This window comes from Cornus florida, unplaced genomic scaffold, assembly GCF_030987335.1.
Source record: "Cornus florida cultivar Cherokee Brave unplaced genomic scaffold, ASM3098733v1 CherokeeBrave_3.0.0_Hap2_Chr02, whole genome shotgun sequence".
Lineage (NCBI taxonomy): Eukaryota > Viridiplantae > Streptophyta > Magnoliopsida > Cornales > Cornaceae > Cornus > Cornus florida.
This window is the reverse complement of record NW_026775572.1, coordinates 7539248-7560463: the sequence shown is the minus strand read 5'-3', so window position 1 is coordinate 7560463 and position 21216 is coordinate 7539248. Positions and strand designations below refer to the sequence as shown.

Sequence of the window (21216 nt, the reverse complement as noted above, 5' to 3'; positions counted from 1 at the left end):
ACAGAGAGAGCCAAAAGCATGCGCATACATTCCGGTATACCTAAACAATTTTAGGCAGAAACAGTCAATACGGTAGCCTACCTAATTAATCGTGGACCATCAGTGCCTTTGGAGCATTGAATACCAGAAGATGTATGCAATGGCAAAGAGGTAAACCTTTCATGGTTGAAAGTTTTTAGTGTATTGTATATGCGCATATTAGTGACCATGCTAGGGGAAAGTTTAACCTTAAGTCACTAAAATGCATCTTCATTGGGTATGGCAGAGATGAGTTTGGTTATCGACTCTGGGATAATCAGAACAAGAAAATCATTAGAAGTAGAGATGTGATTTTCAATGAGAATGTGATGTACAAGGATAGAGATGTAGCATAGTTAACTAGTCCTGTACATAGTAAGCCTGAGTTTGTTAAGTTGGATGATAATCCAGAGAGTATTGACACAGAGCAGACAAATGATGGTTCTTTGCCAGAAATCACAGAGCATAGTTCACTGCGGATTCCAACTCTAAGCCTGCACCCAAAAGGTCCACACGACCTCATATACCGAATCGAAAATATTTAGATTATATATTGCTCACAAATGATGGTGAGCCTGCATGCTATGATGAAACATGTTAGGTTGAAGATGCTAGCAAATGGGAGCTTGCAATAGAAGATGAGATAAAGTCCCTTATCTCTAACAAAACATGAAAACTAGCCAAGTTACCCATAAGGAAGAAAGCTCTTCACAACAAATGGGTGTACAGGGTGAACGAAGAACATGATGGTTCCAAGAGATACAAGGTGAGAATGGTGGTCAAAGGTTTTCAATAAAAACAAGGCATTGACTACACAGACATTTTTTCCCCGATTATAAAACTGAGTACCATTCGCTCAGTTCTTAGCATAGTTGCAGCAGAGGGGTTGCACCTGAAGCAGTTAGATGTCAAAACTGCTTTCCTCCATGGTAACCTAAATGAGGAGATTTACATGTAACAACCGGAGGGTTTCTCAGTCAAGGGAAAAGAGAAACTAGTGTACAAGTTGAAGAAAAACTTATATGGTTTTAAGCAAGCCCAGAGACAGTGGTACAAGAAGTTTGATGGTTTTATGAAGTGATATGGTTATAACAAGTGCAACGCTGACCATTGCTGTTACTTCAAGAGGTTTAAGTCAAGTTTTATTATCCTTCTACTTTATGTTGATGGCATGTTAGTGACAGGTTCTGATTTTGAAGAAATCAACAAATTGAAGAAGCAGTTGTCTAGTGAATTCAAGATAAAGGATCTTGATGCAGCAAAGTAGATTCTTGGGATGAGGATTAACATAGATAAACAGAAAGGTACTTTGCAGTTGTCCCAGGTTGAGTACGTTGAACGGGTTCTGAAGAGGTTCAACATGAATAATGCTAAGCTGGTGAGTACTCCCTTAGCTAATCAGTTCTAATTATCTTAATATCAGTGTCCGAAAACATAGGATGAGAAAAACTTCATGGCTAAAATTTCATATGCCTCAGCCATTGGAAGTTTAATGTATGTCATGGTGTGCACAAGACAGGACATTACATGTGATAACCCTTGGATCCGAGACATGGGTTGATCAGGCCCAGGCCCAAACCCGAGGGATATCAAACAATTAATATGTAACCGAACACAGAATACAAGATAAAATAAGAAATAAAAGTAATAAGCTGAAAGAATGCTAATTGAATATCCTTAAAATAATAATAATTATTAAAATCTGTTAAATCCAAACTTCATAGGTTTACAACTTGGGAATCCATCCATTGGACCCCTTATTAAAGATTCTCAAATCGAAACTGAAATAAAAGAAATAAAATCTAAAGCTAACATAAAAAAGATTCCTACATAGTCGGAGGAATGAATATCTGTATCTGCACTGCACGTCCAAATTTTAACCCTGAAACTGACGAACACCTGAAAAAATAAAGGAGTGGGTTAGGCCCACATGCAAGTCCTGATCTACTACAATCCAAACAGTAATCCGATACGCAGATTCATCCTAGGAAGACTCAACAATATCTAGAGTAATCCATATAAGTATATAGTACACACTATAGGATGCTCGCTAGTCCAATAGGTCTGTCTCAGCCTGAATAGAAGGCAACATGCGAATACGCACCCTAAGGTGGGTATGAGTACCTAGACCTGCCAGGGAACAACACCTATGTCCAGTTATCCATCCTAGGCGATATACGCGCCCTAACCATGGTCATGAGACTCAAGCTCATACCACGGCACCATATAATATATATATAAAGTCCGTACTCCTCCTAATACAATATACCATCCATCTGTGTAGTGGTCTGATATATGTATAACAAATCCATCCGGAAATCATAATAAGTCATTCAATTCACAATTGATATGACACATGTAGGTGATGGACTTAGCCTTTATGATTAATCCATACATTAATCCAAATTTAGGTAGGCCTAGTGTCTGAACTAGTCCATACCTAGTATGTCACCGTCCCATACCGGTACGTACCATCCTCCAGTTAACAGAGTTGATAAAACAGTACTAGATAGTCATCAACCCAACTCCCAAAATATGCACAAACCAAATAATCCATAAATATAAAACTTAGGCATTCAGTCCAGGCCTAGAAATTGTATTCCAACCATTAAATTTGCTAATTATGAAACATAACATTTACATCATGCATCAAATCCCCTAATTGATAAAATTAACTGAACTGTTATATCAATTTACTTCTAACCAAACATAGATAATTCCAAGAATTTATTATGCTTATAAAATTGTCTAATTATAATTAAAACAGTATTAAACAAAAATCCCAATTCCAGTTCGTTAAATGACAAAACAAAAGTATGCTTTTTACTTCTCCAAATAGTGCCATAACTGATGCAATTTATATCCAGTTTTAATCATCAGTTAATTCCATCCATATTTACATCTAGTTAAACTACTATGTGCTTATATCATAATAAAAATATGACTAGCAGTTTAAGATTATACAGAGAAATCAAAATTTCAAAAATAGTAGACAAAAGAAAATTAATTCTTCAATCATCCTCATACGGTTCTCTGTTTAAACTAAAGTTAATTCCATCCTTAATATCTACTTGTAACCATGCTTCCCAACATTTTTATAAGTCTTTGGCAATGATTTACACCCTCCAGTAGCTTTTAAATAACTTTAGAAAACCAATTTTCAGCCCAAATGGACCTTAAAATCAAAATTCTGGGCAATTAAAGAGAGAGCAGGCTCTAGAAAAAATTTGAGCCTGCTCTTTCCATCTAGAGCCGACTCTAGACTCTCTAGAGCCTGCTCTAGTGGACCAAGAGCGGGCTCCTCCTCTTTGGGAGCCAGCTCTAAGGGTTTTGGAAGCTAGTTCTTCCTCCCTTAGCAGCCTTCTGTCCGTTTAAACTTCGTCTTCTCCGATTCCTGTGAGTACCAATTCTCTGTAGTACTTTTATTACATGTTTTTAAGGTCTATTCCAATTCCATATTGATTATAAAACAAGGATATACAATGATATTTAATCAAGACTTGAATTGAAAAACAAATTGTTACCCAACGGAGCAAGGTCACAAAGTTACAGTTTTTGTTACTATCTTTTTAAAACAACCAAGAACAGGTTTATTCCATGAATTGAAAATTTGATTAAACATGCATAAAAGTTATAATTAAGCCTTAGTTTAATTTCTGGAATCTTCCTAAACACGCACAGAACACAGATTAAAGAGATAGAGCAGAGCAGAACTTGCCTTGAGTTTCAGACTTTGAAACTCTAATTCCACAGTTTCTGTATTCTCCTTTGAACTGCTCTGCCAATTCCCCAAGTTCACACTCTGTTTCTTAGCAGCCCCTTGTGCTACAGACGTAACCTTATGTTTGTCTAAAACCCTAAACCCCAGTACGTGTATGTATTTATAGACTTAACGTTAACCCTAATCCATAAATAACTTGGCCCATTGAACAACCTAGGTTTAAAACAGTGTCGGCTAAACTAAAAACATAAAACCCTAAATTCAGATAAATAAAATAACTACACCGTGAATAACTAAATAACCAAGTTAACCAATTAAGGTAAGTTAAACAAATGACATAATAATAAGCAATTAATTTAATTTAACTCAGTGAAAGAATTCAAATAAGTAATTACACCAAATAGAAACAATTAAACCCATCAATTAAATTCAAGTACCAAAACAATTAAACCAATTAAATAATTAAATTAAAGCAAGTAAGTAATTAAATGCACTAAAACAATATAAAACAATTAAACCACATCAAAGAAAACAAATGCAATTTAACCAACAAAATAAATACCAGGACTATCCTTTTGAAATTAGGGGAATTACATTGCATATGCAGTGGGAGCAGTAAGCAGGTTTATGATGGATTCGGGCAAGCTACACTGGGCTACAGTAAAGTGGATATTGAGATATCTATGGGGTATCACAGACAGATGTTTATATTTCAGAAGGGGCAAAGTGAAACTGCATAGTTATGTAGATTCAGACTTTGTTGGTGAGGTGGACCACATAAGAAGTACTACCGGGTATGTGTTCATGGTGGGTATAACTGCAGTTAGTTGGGTTTCGCAAATATAGAGGATTGTAGCGTTATCTACTATAGAGGCAAAGTATGTGGCAATGACAGAGGCCAGTAAGGAGATGATTTGGTTACAAGATTTGTTGACAGAGTTGGAATTCAAACAGGTGAATAATGTTTTGCACGGTGATAGTTAGAGTGCGATACATCTGGCAAAGAATTCAGCATTTCATTCAAGGATCAAGCATATAAGACTTCGGTATCACTTTATCAGATCTTTGTTAGAAGATGGGGTGTTGACACTTGAGAAAATACTTGGCACCAAGAATCCGGCTGACATGTTAATCAAGACAGTGACCATGGAGAAACTGAAGCTGTGCGCAGTTTCAGTCGGTCTTCTATCTTGAAGATAGAGAGAAGCGCACCGACATGCATGGAACATACATGAGAAGAAGATGGAATGAGTTTACAAGTGCTCCAGCCTCCAAGTAGGAGATTGTTGTGGTTTTGTGAAGTCTGATTAGGTAATTGATTTTTTAAGAAGATTTAATTATATGGAAACTTCAAGACTGCTGAAGTTTAGAGAAAATTCAGTTTTCTGATCTGATTTAACTTCCTTATTGATATTTGATTCTACAAAAGGCAAGTTCTTGCAGAACAAGTTTGAAACTCTATAAATATGAACTCTAATCAGATTTTAGAGGGTGTGAGAGTTAGAGATAAATTTGTGCCAATACAAGAGAGAGTAATTGAGAGAGATTGAGAAAAAATTATCCATTGTAATTCTTCATCTTCTTCATAGTAAATTTGTTCAGTGTGCTCCATGGACGTAGCCTAAGATTTGGGTGAACCATGTATATCTTGTGTTCTTGCGTATGATTTTTTTATTCTTCGTGATTGCTTGTTTATTCCTTGAATAGCGTTGTTTATTTTGCGTTTTTGCCACAACAACTGGTATCAAATTCGGTTGATTGTGCAGAGCAACTCCAACATGTATTTGTTACATCATGACCAATGGTCATAAGAAATATGGCCATTTGCTCACCAAAAGTAAGCTCACGGCTATTTTCCAATAAATATCTCCATCTAAACTCTTGACAAAGTCGCTTGAATACGTATTTTTTCATTCGAAATAATTAATGACAATGAACAACATGTCCATTTAATACGTCCATTAAAAATTTGTGTCCAATAAAAATCAAATTTCTCCACGGTTCTTTCATAATAAAATTTTGATAATATGTAGTCACTGTGCAAGCTCCAATAGCCACTAAATTCCTCAAATTCTTATTCATTTGATTCCATAGTGTAGCTGTTATAAAAAATACCATTTAGTCAAAATCATAAAACAAAAAAATAGATATAAAGTCTAAACTAGGGCACTCTCATTATTAGAATTTAAAATAACAAGGAAAAATATGCATGAAAAATGTTATTTCAAAATGACAGAGCTCATGGATTGGACTATCATTGACTATTTGTTCATTTTCAAGCCAAGTCATACGCAACTCAAAATCTCCTAGTGCCATAAATATTTCTTTCTTTTTTTCCTTCCAAATGTTCTACAAACAAATAGGTAAAGTCCACTTCCTCTTGGTACTTCTTGCATATGGTTCAATAGGTTTTTTCAATCTACAATTGTACAACCTGCTGTTTTAGTTGACTTTGACTCTAATGTCACACATATTCTATCAAAAAAATTGTTCATGTTTAGACTTTTGAGGTTTTTGGGGGTGGTGAAATGAAATATCCTGATTTCCTATATGACGATTGGTATCATTTGTCTCTCTAGTATTATCATTAGTTGGCCTACATTCTTCTTCATTGTGCAGTATAGAATCCTCTTCCCTTTTCAGGCCTGTCTCTGTTTGACTATCCAATGGATTTTCCTCAACTCAACATGCTCCAACACTATTGTAATACCCCTAGTTTTCAAAAGGATAAAATGGGAATATTTTGGTTTGTTTTTCATTTTTATTTAAATTATTGGACTTATTTGTTATTTGGTTAAATTAGTTGTTTTATTATTATTTGTGTGTATTTGATTTAATTGTTGTATTGTAATTGTTTATGTATGTTAAATTAATTATTTATCTGTTTTATGGCTGAGTTGCTTTAACTATTTAATTTTGCTTTAATTTAATTGTTTTTACTTAAAAGTAGGATTAAATGACGTATGTTTTAATATGACTTATTTGGTATATATTTTTTTGTATGGTTATATAGAATTAGGGTTTTCTTTTATAGAGATAAATAAGCCGACTTATAGTTAGTTAGGAATTGGAATTAAGTCTTAGTAAGTGCCTATATATATAATCTTATATGTCTGTTAGGGTTAGGAAAACAAAACTCTTTTCACATATTGTGAGATAGAGAGATACAGAGACATGTAATGGGTGTTTGAGGGAAAAACAGTGGGGCGCTTGAAACTGATAGAACCACCAGATGGGATTTCAGCCATGGACTGTGGGTTGAACCAAGGAAGGATAGGAGTGTTGTTCGTATGAGGAACCAAGGAGGAAGCAAATAAGTTAGAACAGTGCGGGATCGCCGAAAAATCTAGGAAGACGGCGTAGGGATTTTAATTCAAAAATCTCAAAGGCAAGTTTCATTCTGTCTCCTTCCTATAAACTTGTGTTCTGTGCATTCTATATAGTCTCCAGGGATTAATTCAACCTTTAAAACTAATAGTTGATGCATGTTATATTAGACTGTAACCTGTTTTACGTTTAAATAACTGAAATTGGGTTTTTTCTCAAACTGTGTTGTTTTTTATTTAAACTTCTGTCAATCAAGTTCATAATAGAATTTAAGAAGTTTCTATGATTTTTGGGACTTGTATTGAACCTTAAGAACTTTAAGGAAACTTGGAGCAGAGGAGTGGTCTTCACCGGAAGCGAAGAAGATAAACAGAGGAAAAGAAAGCTGTTTCGGTTGAAACTTTGTTAATAAATTCATATTGGAATATGTAGGGTTTCTAGGACTTTAGGAACTTGAATAGAACCCTAGGAATGTTAAAAAGATTTAGGATAGGACATTGAGCTTCGCCGGAAGAGCAGACGACAACCGGACGAAGCAGCGAAGCTGAGAGGGGCTCTCAGGGGTGAGAGCCGGCTCCTAAATGGTGGGAGCCAGCTCCCATGAAGAGAGAGCCGGCTCTCCATGAGGGAGAGCCGGCTCTAGAAGCCTAGGAGCCGGCTCTCATGGGAAAAAAACCCCTACGGGTGTTTTCTGTAATTTTTCTGAAGTTCAGGGGCTTAAAGGTAATTACTGGAAAGTGATGGGGGCTTTTAAATGATTAAAATTAACTTGTTAAAGCCTTCAAATAGTTGGTTTATGCTAAGGTGCTAAACCTAAATGCATGTCATAAAACATAAGCTTATAATAGGCCTACTGTCAAGGAAGGAGGAATGCTTGTTTTGCTAAGTTGTTTTGACAACTTAATTTGGATTGACATTGTAATTATTGTTAGAATTTATATCCATGATATATTTAGCATAGTTCAGTTCCAGGAATGTTGGTTATGACGTCATGTACTCGTATCTAATAAGTTGTATATTGTCGGGAGTAGTGGAAGGTTAGTTGCTAGTTTCGTGTTAGCAAATTAAATGAAATTGGTATAAAATACTTTTGAAGTTTCATATGATGTACTTAAACTTTGGAGTGTCTTTATATCCGACACAGAATTTATAATAGGGAATTACATAGATGCCATGAGATTTAATTATAAATTTGCATGCCGTAAAGGATTTGGGAAAATGTAAATGCTAGTCATCATTTTAACATTTAAAACGAACTAGTATGGATGTGTTGATTTGGAATTCTAGTATAATGTGCAGTTTAAAATTATGATATTCATTATATTATGTTATGGAGGATAATTGCTGAACTGTCTTAATTTTGGTTCTGTCAGTTCCATGGAAATGGATGGTTTAAATTGTTTATTCTTATTTTAACAATTTAAAAGGAGGATCTATGATTATAAACATATACTGGATGCATGATAGGATCTTATCAATATCTGCTTTCTATTATGCTGGTTTCTAGATATACTTGATGTTCTAATGGATGTGCATTATTTGTGAATCATTTGCATTATATGTACCGGTATGGGACGGTGACATATCAGGGATGGATTATATCAAAAAGCTAAGTCCTACCCCTTTCATACATACGGAATGGATTAACTAAAACAGTTAAATCCTACATGGATGCATGTCCTGTCAACTAAAATAGTTGAATGACATAACGGATGTTTGTTTTATCTTTCTGCATTAGGAAAGAATTTATATATATATTTATGGTACCGTGATATGAGCTTGAGTCTCCTGATCACGGTTAGGGTGCGTATATGGCAAAGGTTGAGTAGCTAGATATAGCTAATGTTCCCTGGTAGATCTAGGTAATTGGCCACTGAAAAGCGTGTTTTATATGTCACCTTCTACCCAGGCTGAACTATATTATAGGCTAGTGAGCATCCTATAGTGTGTATATATATATCTATGGACTATTGTAGATATTGCCGAGCTATCTAGGATGTATCTGCGTATCGGGTTTATGTACGGATTGTAGTAGGATGGAACTTGCATGTGGGCCTGACCCACCTTTATTTTTCAGGTGTTCGTGAGTACCAGGCTTAGGGTTTGATCGTGGTGATGCAGATACAGTCACTCACTCTTCCAACTACATAGGATTTTCTTTCTTATTTTGGTTTTGGATTTTAATTCTGTAAATGTTTTACCAGTTGGAATTATTAGGGGTCCACTAGATGGATTCCCGAGTTGTACAGATTTGAAGGATTTAAATGTTATTAATTTATTATTTTAAGTTGAGGATTTTTATTTTAGAATTCTTTCAGCGTTTTGTTATTTTATTCTTAATTCAAATTTTATTCCTGCTTGTTTATATATTGATTGTCTAGTATCCTTCGGACCGGACTTGATCACCCGTGGTTCTAGAATCGAGGGGTATCACAGTTGGTATCAGAGCACTCCAGGTTCTAGTGTCCTTAGGAGTGTCTTTCGTTAGAAGTCTTCCGCGTTGCGTCTCTTAAAACTTAGAGCTATGTTAGGATTCATTGTACTCTTTTACGGTTCGTTAGGAGGAGCAGCTGATGTCAATTATATTCTATAAGTATAGAATGGTTGACACTAGAAGGGGGATGGGGTCCGCAGCAACAGCGATACAGACCCAAAGGAGTAAAGGAGTATGTTATCAAGTTCTTTATCAGAAGCAGAACTCGGGATCAAAGGTTTAGTTCCGGTTGGCATTACTTTTAGAGGTACAGGCCAAGGAAGAATTTAGGAGTGTGTTTGAGGTCACCGCATGAAGGGACCAACACGATTGCAGTTGTTCTCATAAAGGAGACAAACGGGGAATAGGAGTCCCAAAAGGATTCTAGTGGAGAAAATTATAGCATACCCCAGAAAGAGGGTGTTGAATCTTGTCAGTAAAGGATCGCGCGAGGGTGATGTTGTTCGCTAATAAAATAGTGAACGATACTTATAGGGTTAGTGTGGATAGTTAACCTTTTGGGTTACCTTTAAAGGAGGTAGATAAAGGAACTCTTCAGGGGTTCAGGAATCGGATGGAGTTCTTCCTTCAAGCCTCCTATGGGTTTGACTTAATCCATCACAACCCTCCCTTGATCCCCTCTATTCTTCTCCTTGGTAGCTCTTATGATTTCCTCTGTTCTCTCAACTCTCTCTTTGTTCTGTTTTATTTCCACTGTGCCGTGAATAAGGTTCTCCCAACCCTCAGTAAAAACTCATACACATATATATATAGGCACTTAGAAAACCCTAATTAAACTAGAGTTAAGACAAAAACCCTAATCAAACTAGAGTCAGCCGATAAAATCCTAATCATATACATATATAACAGATACCTATATGACGTCCTATTAAAACCCTAATCTTAAATAAAGAAAGGAAAACAAATAATTAAATTAAAATAGTAAATTAAAGAATTAAAACTATATCATTTAAATCAACTTACCAAATAAACCAATTCAATTAAATCAAATAACTAATTAAATTGCACAATTAAATCAAATAATGAAAGAAAACAATTAAACACCCAAGCAACTAGTCACATAAAAATGAAATAAAAATAATTAAATTCCAATTTTATCCTTTTTAAAACTAGGGGTATTACAATACATGATACGAAGAGTTTTTTATCAAGTCATTTTGATATGAAGGATATAGGCAATGCTGAGTTTGTCTTGGGTATTAGGATCCATAAAGATCGCACTTCAGGCACACTTGGTTTATCTCAAAAGGCATATATTAATAAAATTTTAAAAACTTTTGGGATGGAAAATTGTGCACCTAGTGAGGTTCCAGTTGTAAAAGGGGATATTTTTTCAGAGGAACAATGTCCTAAGACTGAGATTGAGAGAAGTAAAATTGATATCACCGCATATGCGTTTGTAGTTGGAAGTCTGATGTATGCTATGACGTGCATTAGACCAGATATTAGTTATGTGGTTGGGATGCTTGGAGGATTTCAGCAAAATCCAGGTATTGCTCATTAGAGGGCTGTGAAGAAAGTTTTGAGGTATCTTAAGAGAACAAAAAAGTTTGTCTTGGTATACAGGAAATCAAATTAATTGGAGATAGTTGGTTATTCTGATTCGGACTATGCAGGTTGTTCGAGTAGTAGGAAATCCACTTCTGGATATATTTTTATGTTGGCTCAGGGATCTGTATTATGGAAAATCTCTAAGCAATCTATTATCGCAGATTCAACTCTGTATGCAGAGTTGATCAGTTGTTATGAAGCGACCAAACGTGCCATGTAGTTGAAATAGTTTATTGCGGATTTAAAGATTGTAGACTTCATACACAAGCCTTTGATAATTTTCTGTGATAATGAAGCTGTCACAAAATATGTTAAAAATTGACCAAGCGTAATATGCACATAGATGTGAAATACCTTTACGTGTGCGAGAAGGTTAAACAAGGTATTATTGAGGTTCCCCATATAGATACAGCAAGGATGATTGCAGATCCTCTCACTAGAGGTTTTAAGCCAAAAATATTTAAAGAGCACGTGATTCGGATAGGTATCCAAGAGTCATTGTGTTATGATGTCTGATTTCTCTATTACATCATGTTACATTGCAGTTGTTTTTCTTTCAGTTTATTTACACCTTATGGTGACAGTTGTTTGCATGAAAATAAAGTTATGATGCATCATCATTATTATTATTACATTGTTGTATATGATATGTGCGCGTGTTATTCTTGTTGCCTGAGAGTGGTATTTCACTCATGAAGTTGTTTGGGCTAAATGTGAATTGGCACCACATTGGTAAATCCAAACATAATTACTAAAGTTTGCCTGTGGGAGTGTTAACGCTCTTTGAGGATAGCTTGGGCTAGATATGAGATTGGCACCATATCGGTAAACCCTCACACTGAACAGAAGGTTGGTGGTTTGCCGTAATATGTTCAGGTGACATACCACGATGATATGAAATAGGACGGATAGTGAGGTATGCATTTAGACCACATGCAATTTGCGCATCTCATGAAATACAGTAAAACCACTATATTTGTTTGAATCCTAGATGGAATCGGTTTTGAGACCATAGAATTGTTTAGACTAATATATTACTTGTCTACGCATTCATGATCCACTATTGAGGAAATTTATGGAGGAGATTGTTCTAAAGTTTCAATCCATTAATTTCGATAATTGTGTTTTCTAAATAAAAAATGAGTGGCCACTCGACTTTTTATAAAGTATGTTGCAATCCATAGTGTCATTTTATAGAACTTAGAGTGCATGGACCAAGTGGGAGATTGTTGGAATTTTATATATATATTTAAATTATAAAATTATTTTATGGTCCTATGTATTACGTTTTCTAAATTAGGATTACAGTGTGATTATTGATACTTGATGGATTAAGTTGTACTTTCCAATTTGGTAGTCTAATTGGGAGTATAGTTTTATACCGTTGGATTGTGGTTTTCCAACTTATTTGGTGTGATTTAATTCTAACCATTGATATCTAAGTTTCCATGATAGGAATGGAGACTTTGATATGCTTGTTTGTAGAGAAGCCGTCCCCCTGTTGTTGTTATATATAGGGGTTTTAAAACCCTTATTCAGTCCTATCGTATCACAACTTTCAGAAGGGGGTAAAGCGCTCTATTTTCAGATCTCTCAGAAGGCGATAAGGAATTCTTAAAGGTGTTTATAGTTAATTTTTTTTAATCAGGTATGATATCAAAATCTCTCTTTAATTGATGATTAATTTTGATTTCTACATGTAATTTGTTTTTAAACCCAACATGACATAGAAAAAAACCAAGTTAAAAATGAAAATATGAAGAGTCAATGATCACAGAGATAAAACCTTTTTCTTCTCTGCCGTAATGCAGAATACGAAGAGTAAGATATGACAGAGATAAAACCTTTTTCTTCTCTGCTGTAAGTCAGAATATGAGGAGTCAGTGAGATCACATAGATAAAATCTTTTTCTTCTTTGCTATAATACAGAATATGAAGAGTCAGTGATCACAGAGATAAAATCTTTTTCGTCTATGCTATAATACGGAAGAAAATAAAGGTGGAAAGGCACCATCCAAGCTCACGTAATAAATATATTCCACAAGGCCCAAGCTGAAATCCTCCCACCAATCATTTTTTCGTCGTACAGGGCCGTGAAACTCGGGCTTTTTGAAGGTCTAGATCTAGATTTCAAGTTGGGTCTAACCTTCTCACTCAAGTTTTAGTATGTTGGGCCCAATCTTCTTGGTTGGGCTTTTATTTAAAAAATACAAAGGGTATTGTCGCAATTACACTAAGGCGATATAGTAGCAGAACAACCTGATCCTCTAGAAGAAGATGAGTTACCGATTTTTGAAGAGAGCATATGAAGCAGTGTCGACCTTCTCTTTCTTCTTGCTTTATCTACAAAAACAACCAAACTAGAACAAGCCCATGTTGTAGTCTGCTACTAGAACGCCTAGGGGGCGAATTTTGCTACTGAAACACACACACAAACCACACAGATATGGCAATGGAGGCAGGAAGGAACTTGCTTTCTTCATCTCCACCATTTCCTCCACGAACCCATCTTAGAAATTGTCCTTCTTCTTCTAATTCTTCAGGTAAATTTCATACATTAACTTCTAATTTTCTTCAATTGCATACATATGACTGTGTCTGAAGATAGAAAATCAGTTTTTGAAACTTGGGTTGTCTTGGAGATAAGGTTATATAAGCTTTGCTATTGAGTTTAAATTTTGGTTATTTAGGCGACCGAGGTAATGTTAAAGGGCTGTATTTTTGTAAGCACAGCTACTGTTTGATGTTTTGCCTGTTTGGCCTAATTACACACGCTTGTTTAGATTGGTCAAATTACACTAACACCCCTGTCGAGGTTGTTGGCCTGACAACCTTAAAGGATTAAGTGAACTGGGTTACTGTTGTTATGTTGCTTATGTTGAAATATGAGAAGTTATATTTACATCCGGTAGAAATAGGAGGAGTTAGAATGGATACATTTTTTACGAATTCAACTCTTCTCCTTGTCAGTCATGTCTAATCTTGTAAGGCATTTCTATTTGTGTAGGTTTATATAACTTGAAGAAAATAATTTTATTATTTTTAGCCATTAACTTGTACATATAAGGTCGTTTTGGTTTCCAGAACATCATGCTCATGTTAATCTGCTAATTTTGTAGTTTTGATGCTTCATGAGCAACCGGCTCCTGCACTTACCTCTGTACCAACTACTTCTTTAGCTCGACATTTTCCTACCTCAGTTCTTCTACAAGAGCAGCGCGATGAGAGTAGGCCTTTCTTGCACGTAACGAAGGACGATAGAATATCCCAGGTGAGACTCGTGGATGTATTATAGCTGTATATATCGGGAAAACCCCAACACAAGCGTATAATTATGCTTCCAAAATTTTGATTGATTTTTTTTTTTCTTTAAATTGTTTTAATATTATTTTCAGTAAATCTTTTCAGGATGTCTTGTTTTTATGCAGTTCTTTGTAGTGCAGAATTTTATTTTTTCATATACTATAATGCAACATTTTTTTGTGAAACGCCACATCAAAATGTAACAGTTAAATCAAATGTGATAAAATCTTGTGTTATTCTCTCTCTCCCTCTCTAGAAGATTTTCCACTAATGTGGCATTGATTATTGTTGTGATTTTATCCTGTTAAAGGTAACATTGGATAGTAGGCGGATGGAAACTGGGTCCTCAGTACATGAAGAGGATAATACTGTTGATTCTTTTCAATACCTTAAGGATTTTCAACACCAGTTGCTTAACTGGCCAGGTTTATCGTATTTGTAAGATTAATCAAACCCCTTTGTCTTACTACTTGTATCAATTTGCTATTTCCTGATACAATAAAATATTCGTTGTTTCTTGTGCCTTATCTGTTTTTGTTAAATATCCAATTCAACTCAACTTTCTCAACTAATCATGTTGCTGTATCTAAGCCTATACCTTCCATTAAATCACACGCTACCATATCTTTCTTAATTTTGCTCCTCTTACCCTAACATTACCTTTAATTTTGATCATGTCACTCTTTTCAATGCTGTTGTTATTAGTCTTAACTGCATGCAGCCAAATCATCTTAGTCAGTTATATCATTTATTTCCAATGGGGCTACTTCTATCATTTTTCCAATATTATTTTGTTTGTCTTGCCACCATATATCTCAACATTCGCATTTAGTAGAAGCTTACTGATAGTTAGTTAGAATATATCTCACTTTATAGACACATTTCTCTGTCACCTAAATTCAGTAGAAGCTTACTGATAGTTAATTAGAATTTACTTTTCAGTTTTGGATGCATCCGTCGATTTGACAATGTGTCTGAAACATTATTGCACTTAATAAATCCTCCTCTAATTTAAGAGCAACGTAATCTTGTATCTTCCCTTGGGAATAATCAAGTGTAGGTAACAATGCTGCATGTGTGTGCTTTTTATTTATTTTTATTTTTTATAACTATTATCTTATTAATTGCTTGTGTGGGAACGTTCTGCAGATTGCCATCCTTACAGACTGGGGAAACACCATCCTCAACTGCGCAGTCTGTTCCAAGTAAAACAAACAAGCTTATGGATGTTGAACCACATAATGTGGTTGCCCTTGCTAAGAAAGCTTTGTCAGCCTCAAAACAAGCTGCCTTATTAACCGAGAACCCACAATTATTTGGAGTTGAACTTGATGAGACTCTTTCTCCCAGGTCTGTTTCTTGTTAACTGCTCTGCTTTCTTATTATTAATGTTCTTGTTTCTAGGTCAATTTCTCTGGGATTGATGTCTTAATTTTATTTTGTTTTTCAGTACAAGCTCCAAAAATTTTGTTAATGTTTTAACGGAGGGAGAGAAAACAGTAAGGTCAACGCGTCTTCTTGAGAGGCGATCTAAGAAAAGGGGGGTGCCAAAGCCAAAAGTTAGGGTTCATGAGACTAGCAACTCTGGGAAAGCAGATTTGAAACGAAAAATGAGTGAAGCATTTGATCCAAATGACCCCCTCCGATTGTTCTTGTGGGGTCCAGAAACAAAACAACTTTTAACTGCAAAAGAAGAATCTGAATTGATTGTTCAGATCCAGGTCTGTTTGTGACTCCTGATCATTTTACAAATTGAAGGGATAGTCGGGTTATAGAGAAGACTGATTATTGCTAGTAATTTATATTATATTCAGGATTTAATGGCATTAGAGGAAGTGAAAAGCAGGCTTCACTCTCAGTTTGACCGTGAACCAACATTGGTTGAATGGGCTCAAGCCATTGGACTAAGCTGCCGGGCCTTGAAATCTCAACTTCACGGTGGAAACAGCAGCCGAGATAAGTTAATTTATGCTAATCTTCGTTTGGTGGTTCATATCGCTAAACAATATCAGGGGCGTGGTCTCAACCTTCAAGATTTATTGCAGGTAAACCGAAATGTTAACTTTGAGCCATGCCTCTACTTTACGCATATGACTATCTCTGACAGCAGAAAATTGGTGAAAATCCAAGTGACACGGTTTCTTGGTGGCCCTTCTCTTGGAAAAATAAAAAATGCAAGACTTTGCTCTTGAGGATTTTTTTTTTTTATTTAACCTCACAACTAGTCATTAAATAAGGCTTCTTTACCTATTTTACAAATTCAGGGTGCTGCACAAAGTGCAATCTTAGATCAATCAGATTTTTTGCCCCCAGTGGGGGGTTGTCTCCTTCTTAATGGATAGTAAATGCACTCCTTTATACAGTTGTGCTCAACTATAGTGTTTCAGCATATACACACCCTGTGCTATGCTTGATTGGCTATAAGATCTATGAAAAGCATTGGAAACTTGGATTCTTATATTTATCGAGTCAAAGTGGTAGTTGTAGAATCCCAATCTCTCTTTCCGCTTGGCAATCAAATGTGGAGCATTTCATTAGAAGAATACGGCTGGTTCAGTGTTACAAATCTTTATGATATCAACTAAAAGTCGAATATATTGTTTCTTTACATTTGTTGTCTCTCTGTTGCAGGAGGGAAGTTTGGGTCTTATGAAAAGTGTAGAGAAATTCAAGCCACAAGCTGGTTGCCGATTTGCTACTTATGCCTACTGGTGGATAAGGCAAGCAGTTAGGAAGGCCATATTTCAACATTCTAGGACAATTCGTTTACCAGTAATGACCCTCCTGTTGCCTTGCTATGCTATATTTTCAATTCATTTTTTTTTAATTGACTAAATTAAGAAATTTAACTGATTGTTGATTTCAAGTATTTCACAAAATTAAGCTGTTTCAGTGCATTTCTCTGCCAAATTTCCAACACCATAACGTTTTTTGAGTTTTTGAATTATAATCGAATTCTGACCCAGAATAAATTAATGTTACAGGACAATGTATATGGCCTCCTGCGCAAGGTGACAGAAGCAAAGAGACTATGCATTCAAGAAGGAAATCATCAACCAAGTAAAGAGGAAATTGCAGCTCGTGCTGGTTTTACAGTTGAGAAGTTGGAAAGGTTGCTAATTTCTGCAAAAATGCCTCTTTCATTGCAACAGCCTGTGTGGATGGACCAAAAAACTACTTTTCAGGTAGTCTTTTTTGTATCTTGATTTCCATCTGGTAAAGCTTTAAATTAGGAACTTATTTAAAGATAAAATCATAGGGGTTTTAAACAGGAACTTATTTAAAGATAAAATCATTGAAGTTTTATGTAGAAATCTCCTTCCACAATCTTCTGTTATTCTGTGCCTGTAGTTGTCCGATTTGTTTGGAGGCAAGAAACATTGGAACTGCCATCTGATGGCCTGATTATATTTACCGAAATTGTAATTCACTACTTGTTGTCATGCCCACAAGTAGTTAATAGCACATTCTGATTATATGTTCATTGAAATTTCATGAAAAAGTCGGGGAAGTAATGGTAATAGCACATTCTACAACCCAACATCTGTAAAAATACCTTGTCAAAATCGACCTGATCTAGGAGATTAATACAAATATAAGAAAATTGAAATAGCAACATATTGTTACAGATGTAGCACTGCTTTTAATTGTGGTACTGAAATTTAGCAAGAATATAATGGTACTTTTGTTGGGTCAGTATAAGTAGATGTTTTATAGTTTGCTCAATGAGACATGGAAATGTGACATTGTAGAAATGCCCACAGGAAATTACTGCTGACAGTGCGATTGAGATCCCAGATGTGAGCGTGGGAAAGCAGCTCATGAGGCGGCATATCCGCAACCTCCTCAGCATTCTCAGTCCTAAAGAGAGGAAAATTATCAGGCTGAGATTTGGCATCGAGGATGGTAAGCCAAAATCACTGTCTGAAATTGGTGCTGTTTTTGGGTTGTCTAAAGAGAGAGTCAGGCAGCTGGAGAGCCGAGCACTGTACAAGCTGAAGCAAAGTCTTCGCAGCCAAGGGCTGGATGCCTATACAAATATGCTTGTCTAGACCAAGCGATTCATTTCAACAGTTTTTGTTCTTACAAGTGCGAAAAAGGGCACTAAGCTGTTACCCTTCTGGCTCTTGGAGTTGGAGGGAACTTGTATTTTTTTGGACGTTGAGGTGAATGTGTATTCTACCATTCTGTAAGTGACCGGAGTGTACATATTACTGAGCCTCTCTCTCTATAATATATTACTGGACCTGTTGGTCTATCAAGAACATCTACATGTTAATAATGTTCTGTCTTGCCTTTCAATCATGTTCTTGGATGTGAAACTCCAAAATTTTATGCCAACGTTGATTTACCATGAAATGAAATTATGGTAAAATATTGATGCTTAAAGCGGTAGAGTTGCTTATTTCGTGAAGCTATGAATTGTCCCCAAACCGTAAAATTTTCTTACGAGAACAGCTTTATTCTGTGACACATATTGCAGGACAAATGCTTCTATTATTATTTTGCAAGTGCAAGAGCATAAATCTGCGACAGTACATGGAGAATTTATATCATACCTATATCTTGCCCAATTCTAACTACTATGCCTAAATGACGACAGCATGTGGCGATTTTATTGTGGTTTCAACACATTTATTATAGTCTGGGTCCGAGATAGTGAAAGTCCATGTATCAGACTAAGTGTGACCCACATACCCAAAGAACAATTATAATAGAAATATTTAATTTGCAACTAAAATCAGGACAAATAATTCTTAATAATCTAGATGATTACAAAATTATTTACATACTACGAGTGCAAATTTATAACTAAGATTGAGCGGGTGTGGGGTTTTAACATTAGGACTCTAAGCTGGTTAAATAGAGGCTAGCTCACTTATTTTTTTAAAAAATAATAATAAATAAATAAAGAGGCTAATCTAGCTCAAACACGGGTCTCCAAAATGAGCCCAATTAGGGGCAACCTAATCTACTACCCCGGCTTCATTATAGGAGGTTTCCCTATCAGATACACAGTCTATTTAGGTAAGTCTTGACCTAATTCTCAGTTCCTTTAAGAAACCTACATTGTCAATTGCCCAAATACAGCCTCACCAAACCACTTGACCTCAGACTTGTGGTTGTGACCTAGTAGTAGTAGGCTATTCTAATTTAAATGAACTTTTAATACACTGTTCAAGGGCCACCGTGCACAGAAATGAACATGCGAACCTATTGATAAGAGAGAAAATGAAAAGTAAAAGTGATAAGAGTGAGACCGTGAGAGTTCAAATTCCTGCAAGGATAAATGGGTGTATTGCAACTTCAACTCGTTACAAAATACAGTATGTATATATATATATATAAATATATATGATCAATTGGTTGCAGTTCGTATCCATAGTAGAGGAGCGAAACCCATAATAAAGACCAAAGTCAAAGTTCCCGTAAAACCAATATAAATGTAAGCAACCTCACACCTCTACCATTATAATTACACGAGTGCATCTAGTAGTATTAGTGACAACAACACTAACTACTTGCGGAAGATCAGAGAGCTATATAGATCATGAACGAAAGCAGCAGCAGCAGCAGCTTAAGCAATAATGAGCAGGCTCAGGACACGTGCCGATCGTTCGGCGAGAAGTGCAGTCATCTGGTGAAGAAGCAGAGGGCCAAATTCTACATTCTCCGGCGATGCATAGCGATGCTTGTGTGCTGGCACGAACGTGGTGACCCTTGACCACACCTTTTGATCTCAATTATATGGTAGAAGAAATGTAACTAAAAGGAGTGTTTTGATGTATAAGAAAATGTAGGTCAGTCTTGAGTCTTGGACTCATGACACAGTTTATTAATTGCATTGTCAAATGCATGCTTAATTATGAATTTAGATTTTGCATATAATTCTAGATCTGGGTATTGCTGCCTTCAAGTTTCCTAGCTAGCATCACTATATATTTCTTAGCAGATTTTTCTTTTCCTCCGCCACTTAATTTCTTGGCAACCAAACTGAGTTAATTGGTTTTCAATATTATTTCTGATAGATGTAGTATAATTTCAATTCCCTTCTCTTTTTTAACCTTTGATTTTATATATTCAGTCTTCTTGTTTATTAAAGCTGCAAGTACGCAATCATGAAGCTCATGTTCAGAAACCAGTATACAAAATTTAGAATCCGGAAATTTCTTTAGGTGGGTTTTGATTTTAGATCATTTTTTTCTTCTGGAAGGCAATTTCTTTGAATTATCAGAATCTTCTCCTCTCATCATCACCAATATGTCGTAAGATAAAGTTTCATTTTCTTGTAAATAAGTTCAGATTTTTTTTTTTTTTTAATAACAGTAAATAAATTCAGAGTTTTCTATATGTTTATTTATTATTATTATTATCATCAACTTACCAGAAACTTAGACAGCCATGTCGATTTACAAGTTCAAGACTGTTCTTGATTCAAGATAAAGTTGCTCTTCCTTCATATCTGATCTTCTTCAAATTTGTTATATATTTAAATACAAACAATTAATTCTACTTGAAGATGATACACACACAGTACACACGTATTTATGTGTGTGTGTAGATATATATATGATACCATAAGTTGCTTTGATTTATATCATCATTTGTCTGGTGGGAAGGAATGGAGATCGAGTTGTCTGCAACTGCAGGTTCCAAATTGATCATTCTCCAACTGACAAACATTTGAGCAAACATATTAACAATTAATTTCCTTTTGTTTCTTGTGTTGGGAGAGTAAAGAATAAAATATACATACCAATAAAAGTACGAAAAATGGAAAAATGGTGTTCGTATATTGAAA

At 35.4% G+C, this 21216-nt stretch overlaps 2 protein-coding genes across 2 annotated transcripts; both read left to right on the top strand.

Moving 5' to 3' along the window:
• Nucleotides 1-13355: 13355 nt before the first annotated feature.
• Nucleotides 13356-18681, top strand: LOC132293404 (RNA polymerase sigma factor sigF, chloroplastic). The gene is made up of 9 exons (XM_059790869.1): nt 13356-13654; nt 14231-14382; nt 14725-14852; nt 15564-15764; nt 15865-16135; nt 16229-16459; nt 17046-17186; nt 17399-17599; nt 18179-18681. The coding sequence occupies exons 1-9, from the start codon at nt 13558-13560 to the stop codon at nt 18464-18466; spliced, it is 1710 nt and encodes a 569-aa protein (XP_059646852.1). The 5' UTR covers nt 13356-13557; the 3' UTR covers nt 18467-18681.
• A 1284-nt stretch (nt 18682-19965) lies between these two features.
• Nucleotides 19966-20170, top strand: LOC132295616 (small polypeptide DEVIL 16). Its single transcript, XM_059793924.1, has one exon. It carries the CDS (start codon nt 19966-19968, stop codon nt 20137-20139), a length of 174 nt encoding a protein of 57 aa, XP_059649907.1. The 3' UTR covers nt 20140-20170.
• The last annotated feature ends 1046 nt before the right edge of the window (nt 20171-21216 follow it).